This window comes from Odocoileus virginianus, chromosome 3 (assembly GCF_023699985.2).
Source record: "Odocoileus virginianus isolate 20LAN1187 ecotype Illinois chromosome 3, Ovbor_1.2, whole genome shotgun sequence".
Taxonomy (NCBI): Eukaryota; Metazoa; Chordata; class Mammalia; order Artiodactyla; family Cervidae; genus Odocoileus; species Odocoileus virginianus.
The window spans coordinates 42,450,859-42,463,880 of NC_069676.1; the positions used below are offsets into that span (position 1 = coordinate 42,450,859).

The following is a 13,022-nucleotide window of genomic DNA, read 5'->3' on the forward strand; positions in this document are numbered from 1 at the left end:
TCTGAGCCAAAGACTGGAAATGATCTAAACAGTCAAGTGGAAAACAGTTAATTATGCAGCTATTAGATGTTTTTTAAAACTATTAATGACATAGAAAATGCTCATGATCTGTTAGGTAAAAAGCAAGATGCAAAACAATATGAAGTCAAATTCATTTAAAAACTGTTAACATACACATGTATGTCTGAATTATAAACAGACTCACAGACCAGTGACTTGGGTGCCTTTGTAAGACACTGGAAGCATTTTGGTTCAATGTACAATCTGATGCTCCAAGTCAGAGGCTATCTGATTGCAGCACTGGGACACGGGTAGCAAAGACTGTGCCATCAGGAAGCGCCGAAGAACCCCAGATCCGCTGAGGGGGACAATCCTCCAGCATGGGAGAGGCTTCAGCAGGAAGATAACCAGGAAGGCAGGCTGCCAGAAGTGCAGCACATTGATTTAGCTGCTTTACTTTCCTTTGCAATCCTACTTTGCTATGGTTTTCAATAAACCACAGTACATAGCCATAAACTAGATCTAAAGTAGGATCTAGAAATGTATGTGTAATCCACAGAAGCAGAGTCCCAGTGCTAAAAGGAACAAAAGCAAGCTAATACATTTTCTTTTTTTTCCTCCCAGACATACACTACCCATCTATCACCACCCAGTGAAGGACGCACCATTAAAATGAAACACACTCATAAAATCATGAATTTGTATCTTTGCCATTTATTTTTTAAAATCTTATTCAAAATATTAAATAATACAATTTCAGATATGAAAAAAATTACTGCAATAACAGTTCAGGTGTACTTCCACTGTGCCTCCCTTCCTTACTGCAACAGTAAACTGTCCACCCTAGAGAAATGATGGACTACCCTGCCTCTTCTGTCTCTACACAAACCATATGCCCACTAGCTCACCTGGGTTTTGAGAGTGGTGTTTAACATATATTAGGGGTTGTGTTTTCTAAAAAGTTGTTGTGACACCTGTAACTCAACCATGTTTCAAATCACATATTTACATACTGATCAATTCCTTATGATAGAAAGACAAGTCAAAATTAAATACAGTAAGTAATTTCCAGTTGCTATTAAAAAAGAACAAGAAACAAAACAAAGGGAGAAAGAGTCAGTGTCCATATACAGCCTTTATGTATACAAACAGGTATAATTTTAATTTGAAAGACCTAGATACAATATTATTTAAATTACAATGTCTCCTAAAATTCATTCAAACTTACTATAAAAAATAAGCAAGTGAACAAATATGATATAATTTTAAACTCTGCCCCTTGCTTGAAAGCTTGGAGGAACCCGTGCTACAATCAACTGCTAAGTAAAAGCAATTGTACATGTATTTAATATTTCACGAAAATTTCTACCTCTAAATTTAATTCAGTAATTGAAACCAAAAAAGCTATCTATAACATTTTATTTATGTCCACTGCAAACTGCAGAGTCTCTATTGCCAGAATTTCTAGACACATTTATTAATGTGCTACTTAAAATCGTGGTCAGAATGAGAAATAATAAATTATACATAAATTATCCAAAAATATCCAAAGCAATTTTCCTGGAAGAAAAAAAGTTACTTATATGTAAAGCATTATTACATATATTCTTGTAGATTACAGTCTTACAGCACAAAGAAATATGTGCTTAAGAAACAGTATTTGGATGGCAGAAAGAGAATCTGAGTCAGCAGTATCAGATGTGTTAGAATTTAATTGTAAGTTTGGGATTTTTTAAAAGTAGCATTACTAACACTTCCAGAAGAAGTACAATAAAGAAATCTAAAACAATAAAAAACTAACAGGTAATGCGTAGCTCCACATTTTGGACACCTGATTGAATTCACCTCTAAAAATGTAGATAAAAAATTATATACTCCTTGTTCGTGATACTTAATTTCCAAAGCACCAAGGCAAAATAAAGAGAGGCCTACCTCTCATTTAAGTATGAACTGCCAATGGCAAACATCTGCACAATATCATATAAAAAGTCAAGCAAATAAAATTACATAATAAGCAAATGCAAATCACAGTGCTTTAAAATATATAATCATTGGTAATCTTCAGAGAAGGCATTGCTTCATTAACATTCTGGTCGAGACGATGATATTCCACTGTTTTGGAACAAAAACCATCACGCCATTTCCTGCTTTGAACCAGAAGGAAAATCTGGAATAAAACAAAATAAATCAGATATTCAAAAGAGAAAATAGAGGACACGCTAAAAGTTTTTATAACTGAAATATGTGTCTCCTAGGTTCCCAAATACAAAAGTAAAATGTCAACAACAAAAGGGCTATTTTGTTTTCCATCTTGTAAATAAGCTGAAACAGCGCTTTTTAAATTTTAAAATATATAGAAGTCCCTGCTAAAGACTGATTCCTGGCCTCTCTCATCAGAGATGGGCTAATAGATAGCAGTGGAGTCCAGGAACCTACCTGTCTAACAAGTCCCTTAGGTGTTTAAGTCCTGAGGGCCTCCCTGGTGGCTAAGAGGGTTAAGGGTCTGCCTACAACGTGGGAGACCCAGGTTCGATCCCTGGGTCGGAAAGATCCCCTGGAGAAGAAAATGGCAACCTACTCCAGTACTCTTGCCTGGAAAATCCCATGGACAGAGAAGCCTGGTAGGCTACAGTCCACGGGGTCGCAAAGAGTCAGACATGACTGAGCAACTTCACTTTCTTTCTTTAGGTGTTTATAATAGAGATGGTCCAACACTGAACACTGGAATAAAACATAACTGTCATTCAAAATTTCATCCACTTACAAATAGTTACAGAGCTAGTGAGAGACCACTAAACCACAAATAAACCAACTCAAAACCAAAAATGAGATACTGGAATCACTGATTCTCTGAGCTGGAAGGCATTCTGAAATTACCTTTGCATCATTTTGCAGGTGAGAAAATCAATGTCCTAAAGGGGAAGTGGGTGCTAGGAATCAGAAAGCAAGTTACAACAAAGTCAAGAACTGAGATTTCCTGACCAGTAAGTATTAAAAAGGACACTGTGTTTGACTGCCCTTTAAGTATTTAAAGTTTAACTATTTAGCTCAGGGACTGCAGAGTGCCCCAATGAACCCTCACACTAAATTATCCATACAGTCCTATTTATGCCTCCTCTGCCTCATGTAATCCAACAAACCAATTTCAGTACAGCAATGTTCATCATATTACTATTTCTGGATCAAAAATTGAAAACTAGATCTAAATACTCAACAGGAAAATAGTTAAATTATGTAGCTATTAAATCATGTTTTTAAAGAAAATTAATGATATGAAAAACACTCATGATTTGTTAGGTAAAAGGCAAGATATAAAACTCTATATGAAATCAAGTTCATTTAAAAATTATTAGCATACACATATATATCTGAATTATACACACATTTATAGGCCAGAAATATACCAAAATGTTAATAATGCTCAGCTTTGGGTAGTAGCTTACACTTTCTTTTCTACATTTTTCTGTGTCCCTAAAAAAGACATCTAATACTTTTAACAACCAGGGGGAAAAGGTATCAAAATATCATGAAGTTCAATGTAAATAAATTAAATTAACATCTCTCTCCACAAGTACTCCCAAAGAAGTTGTTTGTTTTTATTGTTAAGTCGCTCAGTCGTGCCCGACTCTTTGCGACCCCATGGGCTGCAGCCCACCAGGCTGCTCTGTCCATGAGATTTTCCAGGCAAGGATACTGAAGTGGGTTGCCCAATGAAGTAGCAATGCTAAATTAAGACATAAAACCTTTAAAAAAAAATCATCGGGCTTTGGTTTTGCTCAAAATCAACTGGCTTTTTTTTTAGAAGCACATTTAGTGGGCTTTCCTGATAGCTCAGTTGGTAAAGAATCCACCTGCAATTCAGGAGACCCCGGTTCAATTCCTGGGTTGGGAAGATCCACTGGAGAAGGGATAGGCTACCCACTCCAGCATTTCTGGACTTCCCTTGTGGTTCAAATGGTAAAGAATCCACCTGCAATGTGGGAGATCTGGGTTCGATCCCTGGAGAAGGGAAAGGCTACCCACTCCAGTATTCTGGCCTAGAGAATTTCATGGACTGTATAGTCCATGGGGTTGCAAAGAGACAGACATGACTGAGCAACTTTCACTAACTCACTCACATGTAGTAAAGCATTCTGTCATTTGTTAAAATACACACAGACATACAAGCTGATGAGATATCACAGTATTTTACCATCAACTGAAACCTGATAAAAAGAGGAAAAAAAACCTCTGAATAAGCAAAAGCATTAATAAGAAGTATGACTGAGATAATAGAGGGCAATTAGAGGGGGTGAAAAAATCCCAAACTTACCTTCCTTTTGTTGTGATATGTAATATAAACAATAGCAATACAAAAAGCAAAAATAATAAGGTGGAAAAAGAAATGGCTATCTTCCTCTTCTATATTTGAGGGTGGGGTTTTAAAAGGTCTCTCCGACTGTTCTATTTCCATGTAGCCCCTGTTTTCTTCCAAGGCTTCACTGGACTCATCATCCCGGGGGCTGGTGGTCCAGTCATAGTCTGGTTCTCCATAATCCCCGTTGTCCAGAGTGTCTTTGGCAGTGGACGGAGAACTGTTCAGTGTGAGAAGATCCTCCTCCTCTATGCGAGGATCTTCATTGTTATCAGCTTCCTCTTGGAACAGAGCAGTAGGCGAGGGGCGAGGGGACACGGACACTGCTCCACTTTTTTCTGTGCTAGTTGTGGGAGGGAGAGTGGTGCTGATTTGGGAAGTAGAAGGTGTGGTTTGGTTTTCCTTTGTTAAAGCATTCATATTTGGAGCAGGAACATCTGACTTGAGTTCAGGCTGGCTCAATGAATCAGTCTCTGATAGAACAAAAATAAGTAAAGAAAGAAATGTTAAACTGAAATCTCCAAATTTATCTCCACCAAGCTAGAAAGAAATACACCTATATTTTTCACTAAGCTAGGATTAGTTACCTTTCTGTTCTGCAGCTAGGATAGAGAACGGGTACTGAAATCCAATCTTTGTGAAATTAAAACAGAGGGCACAAGCTCTGTGTGGACTTTGCCAGTGTGACCTAAAGTCAGATCCCTCTCTATTCTTTCTTTTTCTTATGGAGGGAGGCTATAAAATGCAACAGGTCTCTTATGATGCTTAAGTTCTTACTATCTGGCAAGGCAACTATTATCTGATGAATATTTCATTTTCTATTTTTCATTTTTTTATTTCATTTTAAATGCAACACCCCCAGATGTACATGTTATGCTGTCAGCAATTATACTGTATTTTCCTAGTCTGTTCACCCTTCTAGACCATTCACAGTTTCCTCTGTCCTCAAACTTCTAAAACCTTTTCTGTTGTCCTCATTTTCAAAGGCTAATATAACTTCCTGACTTCTCTGAGAAAAATGAAGCCCTCAAAAGAGAAGGTCCACAAACTACCAGAACTCTGGGCTCATAAGTCCAACTGTCTACCTGACATGTCCACTTAGATTTGTCATTCAAATTAACATGGTCAAAATGAAATTCTGACTTGCACTGCCAGGAAGATGGAGTAAATGTATTCTTCTCTATTCTTCCCACTAAAAACAAATAAAACTCTTTCTATTACATATAAAATAACATAACTCAATTGTGAAGGGTGGAAAGAATAAGGCAGAGCGATCAGAGACCTCAGGACCTGAGAAACCACCCAGAGTTGACTATCCTGAATTTTCTTTTTACCTCATGTATTCCAGACTTGGAGCTGAAGAATCCAGTAACCTGGAAACACCCAGGAGTATGGACAAAACGGGCCCCCAAAAAAGCCTGCTCTCTCGCCAGAAGATCAGGAGAGAGGCAGCCTAGCAAGAAAGAAAACTTTTGGACGACTGCTCTTACTCTCTCTCCAAACAAACAGCACCACTCTCCACTCACACTTACAGCAGCAAGGACCAAGTGGGGAACCTAGATTACCACCCTGATCAAGCTGCAATGAGGTGCCCCTTCCCCTCCATAATAGGATGTGTCAGAGGAGGCCTAGCAAACAGTGAAGACTTTAGCCATGGCCCAGCAGTAACGAGGCTGTCCCCACCACTATGTCAGTGCAGACCGCAAGAGGAGCCAAAACTCCCACCTCTGCCCAGAACTACCAGGACCACCACTGTCCTTAAGGCATCAACACAGATCGAGTAGAGACCCTAGATTTCTAGCTCTAAAGCAAGTAATGTGCACCAACCCCCACCTCCCCTGTCAGAGCAATGTCATAAAAAGCAACTAAAAGAGAAAATTTAAGACCAGAATTTTAAAACCACAAAGCACAATTTACCCCATATGAAATGCATAATCTGAATAGCCCTTGAACTATTAAAGAAACTGAATTCTTAATTTTAAAACTCCCCAAAATTAAATATCCCAGCCCACATGAGAATGGAGAATTCACTGGAAAATTTCACTGGAGAATTCTACCAAATGTTTAATGAAGAGTTAACACCAATTCTACACAACCTCCTCCAGAGACCTGCAGAGGGAATACTTCGTGATTCCTTTTATGAAGCTCCTGAAACCAAAATCAAAGACACTACAGAAAAAGAAAATTACAGATTTGTATCTTTCATGAACAGAAATGCAAAAATTCTTAACAAAATATTAACAAATAGAAACCAGCAATATAAAGTTCCCTGGTGACCTAGTGGTTAGGATTCCAAGCTTTCACTGCCCAGGTTCAATCCCTGGCTGGGGAACTGAGATACCGCAAATCACATAGAACAGCCAAAAAAAAAAAGAAATCAGCAATATATAAAATGATACTCCATGATTAGTAAGGTTTATTCCAGAGATGCAAGACCGCCTCAATACTCAAAAATCAATGTAATCTAACATATTAACAAGTTAAATGAACCTTGGCATAAGTCTCACAACTTTCGTAAAAATTTACTAAAAACTGGATCACAAATTTAAATGTAAAACTACACAGATTTTAGGGGCTTCCCTGGTGGTATACTGGATAAGAATCCGCCTCCCAATGCAGGGGGCATGGGTTCGATCCCTGGTCCAGGAGGATCCCACGTGCTGTGGAGCAACTAAGCCCACGTGCCGCAACTACCAAGCCCATGCGCCTAGAGGCTGTGGTCCACAACAAGAGAAGCCCACACACCACAACTAGAGAAAGCCCGCACGCAGCAACGAAGACCCAACACTACCAAAGTTTAAATAAATTAATTAAAATAAAAATTTTTTTAAAAACTACACAGATTTTAGAAAAAGACCTCCAAAAAAATCTTTAGAATCTTGGACTAGATAAATTCTTAGACCTGATACCAAAAACACAATACATAAAAGGAAAAATTCATAAATTGGATTCCGTCAAAATTTTATAACTTTTGTTCCCTAAAGACTTTTGTGAGGAAGAAAAGACAAGCTACCAAGTGGAAGAAGTATCTGTAAGCCCCATACCCAACAAAGGACTAATATCCAGAATACATGAAGAATTATGACAACTCAAAAGTGAAAAGGCAAACAATCCAATTAGAACACGGGCAAAAGACATAAAGAGACATTTCACCAAAAAGAGTATACAGATGGCAAATAAGCACATGAAAAGATGTTAACCATTAGCAAAATGCAAATTAAATCTCAATGAGATATCACCAAACACCTATCAGAATGGCTAAAATAAAAAATAATGACCATGTCAAAAGTTGGCAAGGATGCAGGGTAACAAGATCACTCACATGTTGCTGTGGTTATGTAACATGTGACAACCATTTCAGAAAACAGTTTGGTAACTTCTCAAACTAAATGTGCAACTACCACATGACCCAGAAGTTACAGTCCTGGGCATTTATCCTACAGAAATGAAAACTTATGTTCACATAAAAATCTTTGCATAAATGTTTATAGCAGCCTTATTCATAATAGCCAAAAACTGGAAACTCAGATGTTCTTCAATAGATGAATGGTTAAACAAAGTGTAGTACACATCCATACCAAGGAACATTACTCAGCAACAAAAAGGAACAAACTATTAATACATGAAACAATTTAGATGACTCTCCCAAGAATTATACTAGGTAAAACCAGCCAACTCCCAACAGCTACGTATTATATGATTCCATACATCGCATTCACAAAATGATAAGATTATAGAAATAAAAAATATTAGTGGTTGCCAGGAATCCAGGAGGGAATAGGGATAGGGAAAAAGTGAGGGTGACTTTTTAAAGAGCCACAGAAAAAATCCTTATGGTGATGGAAATGCTTTGTGTTATCTTGACTGTATCAATATCAGTGTCTGGTTGTGGTATTGTCCTACAGTTTTGCGGGATACTATCACTGAGAAAAACTGGGTAAAGGGTACACAGAATTTCTGTATTTTATTTTTTACAACTGCAAGTGAATTTACAATTATTCCAAGGTGAAAAGGTTAAAGACATGAATTTTTGCTCCCCACCCCAAAAAGAGAAGACAAAGAAACAACAACAAATTAAAAACCCTGTTCTATCTACAGTCTCCTCAGTTATGACAACGCCATTTTCCTGCTGTTCAAGCCTAAAGCCTTGCAGTCATTATTTTAACACCCCACATCCGATCTGTTACCCTACCTTCAAAATACATGAAGAATTTGAAGAGTTTTCACCTCTCCATTGCTACTGCCTAATCCAAGCCATCATCATCTCACCTAGATTATTATAGTAGTCTTCTAAATGATCTGCCTGCTTCTACCATGATCCCCAGTGTCCACTCTCAACGTAACAGCCAGAGTCACCCTGTAAAACCTTATGTTAGATGATGTTACTGCTCTGCTTAAACCACCTAGTAGCTCTCCATTTCTCTCAAAAGTGAAATTCAAAGCCTTTATAATAGCCTATAAGCTCCTATATGATCTGGTCCCCATTATCTCAATGCTATTACCTCTTACTAATCTTCCAAACTATTCTATCCCCACTACCTACTTAAGAGAGAGCAGGCACTCAATAAACACTGAATATGCTCTTGACCCAACTCTCACCACAAATCCCACACTGCCTCCCCAGTAGTGTTTCTGTACCTACTACACCCTCTCAAAAGCCTTTCTCATAGTTCCTAGCCAGGTAAAACCCCACTCACTCTTCTAAGGATATCTGCAACATCACCCTATTTGCTGTAACTCCGATATCCAGCATCAAGGAGTCCACCAGGGAAGCTCCAGACAGGAGGAGGGTTAAGTGCTCGCTTCGGCAGCACATACACTAAAATTGGAACGATACAGAGAAGATTAGCATGGCCCCTGCACAAGGATGACATGCAAATTCGTGAGGCGTTCCATATTTAAAAAGAAAAAATAGGAGTTAATAAATACTGTTCAAGGAGTAAAAATGTGGAAATTAGGACTTCCCTGGTGGTCCAATGGTTAAGATTCTGTGCTTCCACTGCAGTGGCCACGGGTGTGAACCCTGGTTGGGAAACTAAGATCTTGCATGCCTTGCAGTGCATCCAAAGAATAAAAAACACTAGATGTTACATTCAAGAAAACAAACTAGGAATACATCTGAAACATTTGATGTAAATTAGATCAACCTTCTAGACCACCACTCCTTCAAAGAAAAGAGGCTGACTCAGTCAGCTATGACATGTGTTCAGAACGAAGTGGTAACTCTGACTTCACAGATTTACTTGTTCAAGTTTATATATATATATATAATATACATATATATATATATATAACTTTAGATTTCTAAATGTATGTTCCATCTCTACCCTTCCCTATTTGATATTACCTCTCTAGTTAAAAGTTAACTTTTTAAAAATTAAAAGTTTTTAATTTCTCTTCTGCTGGTCCCTTTTTTAAAACTTGCTTACACTGTATCAATATTTCTCTGAGAATTCATTCACACATTGAATTCTGAGAAACAATGCCTTAAAAATTAAATACATTACATATTAAATAAATTAAGGCAACATCTGGGAGCAATATGATGGCAGAATGTAGAAAGTAGGCATTTTTGAAATAGCATGGCAGACTTGATCACTTATAGTGAGTATCCCGTAATCCAAAATAATGCTTACATTAGTTTCTTTTTTTTAATTTATGACACATAAAACTAAAAAAAGTCTCAGAGATTGCCAAGAATACACCCAAGCACTGAAAGTTTAAGAAATTATGGAACAAGTTTAAATAAAACTGATATGGCAACTTTGTAACGTTTATGGTTACTTGAAGTTTGAAACTCAATACTTTCATTTTCTTCAGACAAGAGTAACTACTTTGAAACCACTCTACCCTAAGGCACACTTACAAAGAACATCTGTATTAGCCAAAGTTCTACACATGCTGCACTGTACTGCAAGGAGCTGCCTCCCTATTAAAAGCACATGTCAGAGGATCTTCAACCATGTCTTAAAAAGTTGTTTCTGAAACTATAGTTACCAGCTACATATACCCCCAAACCATATATCTTAAGCATTCCAGCAAGAAATATAAATGTTTATATGTCAGTTTTTTCTTAGATGATTAAATGACCAAAACAACCATGCTACTTAAAAACTTTAGGAACAGGAATACTTGCATCAGCAAGAAAAATCACCCTTATTTACTAGCTATGAAAGGACCTTGGGAAAATGGACCACAGTCCTTCCCCAGACTTACAAACACTTCTGGGAGGGGGGTCCACACACCCTCAGTGCTTCTGGGGAAACCCAAGTAAGTCACCACAGCACTGTAGCAGAGGAATGTAGGGCTAGACAGCCTCGCTGGCAAGGTAAGTGAACACCAGCCCATTCATACTGTTTTTCATCTGAACTCAGAAAAGATTTAGGTCTAAGAACGATTGTGCCTTGGCCTGAAAATAAAAGGAGCTACTACACAAGATACTGCTTAAAAGCATTACAAATTCTTACTAGTGCATTTGTTCCTCCCAAGTCTCAGAACACGGTTAAGGTTTACAGGTTTCATTTCTCAATAAGGCCTTCAGTACTTGATTAACAATGTAACATTTCTAAGAAAAGGAATACCTAATCATGTAGCATTATTTAAAATAGCCAAGATATACAGAAACAACCAAGGAGCCCATGGATCAAGAAATGGATAAAGAAATTGAGGTATTTATACAAGATGAATTATCGTTCAGACATAAGAGAATGGAATCTTGCCATCTGCAACAACATGAGGGGATATTCAGGGCATTACACTAACGTGCAACACATCAGTAAGAGAAAGACAAATATCATGATTTAATTTACATGTGGCATTTAAAAAACAAAACAAAAAAGCTAAACTCATAGATACAGAAAACAAAATGGTGGGGGAGGCAGGGGGAGAGAACGGAAGTGAAGGGAATCAAAAGATACAAACTTCCAGTTATAAATTAAATAAGTCGTGCAGATGCAATGTACAGCATGGTGACCATAATTAATAATACTGCATACTGGAAAGTTGCTAAGAAAGCAAATCTTCAAAGTCCTCACCATAAGAAAAAAAATTGTTGTTAACGATGCAGGATGCCTGATGGCAACCAGACTTAATGTCTACAAACATCAAATTATTATGCTGTACACCTGAAACTAATATGTCAATCATGACTCAAAAAACTAAAAAAGAAACACTTAAATCCTACAGATCCATCAAAATGAAGCAGGGCTATCTAGGACACAGAGGGACACAAGAGGGGGACTACATTTACAAAGAATCTCACTTGTCCCAGAACTCCTGTCCTCCTCCCAAGCCCCTCAGAAGCCCAACACTCTAGCATTCTGGCTCTTCACCAAGCACCAGAACCTCCCAGTCCTGAGATGTAACAGTACTCAAAGAGAATTCTTTTCCCTTTTGCTCTCCAAAATATTCCATCAGCTCAGTCCAGTCACTGCCCCTACCCAACCTTCCTCTTTACGGTTGATCTCACCGTCCCTTGGCCCAGCTAAACCCCTGGGCACCCAGCCCTGACCTTGGGACTACCTCTGGATATCACACCTAATCTCCTCAGCACCTATCCCCTCTGTCCTCTCTTCTAGACCCTCCTAACTCCCTTCTCTATAAAGAAAAAGGAGGGGGAAAAAAAAGGTTGTGTGCCATTCCAGCGCCACAAGATTCAAGCCATTAGCCACTGCAAGTGCTCATCACAGTGGGCCTGATGGGAATTCGGGATAGAGAAAAGCAGGATGAAGTATTCTGCCTTGGATATACGGGTCCTATCTAAGGAAATGCCTCTTTAAGGAAAAACTCCAATAACCCCCGATTCCTGTCTCTTCCCAAACAGAGAAAAGTACTAAAATTATAACCTTCAGATCTGTTGTTATTAGCAATAATCTTCTGATGTTCGACTACATGTCCCAGCAAAAAAAAAAAAAAAAAAAAATCATACATATTCTGGCTCCTCCCTTGACCTCTTCGACCAATTTCCCAGAACTGAAAAGCTGGTTCCGCCTGCTACAACCTTTAGTAAGACACTGAATAAACTCAACTCACAGCTCTTACAGTTGTGCGTTTTCTGTGTCTTTTTGTTTTGTTTTTTTACTCCACGCCTCCAAGGAATTTTGGAGACCGCATCACCGCCATTCTCTGTGGCAACTCATTCTCTAGACGGCACGGCCACTCAGCCCTCCCCGCCCATCTACACACTCGCTCCCCGGGTTCCCGGGGAGCTTGAAAGCTCCACTTCTGAGGCCTCTTAAAGACCCTACCTTCACAGACCCCTTCAGACAGCCTCCCTCGCCACAGACCTTCAGACAGTCTCTCCAGGGCTATAGAGACCCTGCCCCTCTAGACATTGCCACCTGCTCCGGACACCCGGAATCGCCCATTCCCTGACCGGGTCCGTCTTGGGGTTCCGCGCCGGGGCCCGCCCCATCTTCCCGCGCCCGCCCTGCCGCCGCGCCCCCTTTACCACTGGGCATGATGGCGCATGCAAGCAGGAGAGCCAGGACCAGCGGCCGCGCCAGCCCTCCGGGGACCTGGACACCTGGCCTGGGCGGCAGATTTGCTTGCTCGGCGCCGCGCATCCTCCTCCGGGCGGCGGCAGCCATAACGGTCTCGGCTACGAGCCTGCGCGGTTGCTAAGCTCTGCGTCGTGACGTCAGACACTACGTAAAGCATCGCGGCGTCC

At 39.3% G+C, this 13,022-nt stretch overlaps 1 protein-coding gene and 1 non-coding gene across 3 annotated transcripts; one reads left to right on the forward strand and one right to left on the reverse strand.

The window, feature by feature from the left end:
• Window positions 1-694: 694 nt before the first annotated feature.
• C3H5orf15 (chromosome 3 C5orf15 homolog) lies at window positions 695-12,975 on the reverse strand. Of its 2 annotated transcripts, XM_070465360.1 has the most exons (4): window positions 12,804-12,975; window positions 4,313-4,827; window positions 2,579-2,721; window positions 695-2,167 (listed from the first exon to the last, which is right to left on the reverse strand). In XM_070465360.1, exons 1-4 carry the CDS (start codon window positions 12,940-12,942, stop codon window positions 2,062-2,064), a joined length of 903 nt encoding a protein of 300 aa, XP_070321461.1. In that variant the 5' UTR covers window positions 12,943-12,975; the 3' UTR covers window positions 695-2,061. The 2 variants fall into 2 exon arrangements, with proteins under 2 accessions (XP_070321461.1, XP_070321462.1); XM_070465361.1 differs by lacking the exon at window positions 2,579-2,721 and having other exon boundaries at window positions 12,804-12,969.
• Window positions 9,150-9,256, forward strand: LOC139034489 (U6 spliceosomal RNA). The gene has a single exon (XR_011487035.1). It is a non-coding gene; the product is annotated as a U6 spliceosomal RNA (small nuclear RNA).
• Window positions 12,976-13,022: the final 47 nt, after the last annotated feature.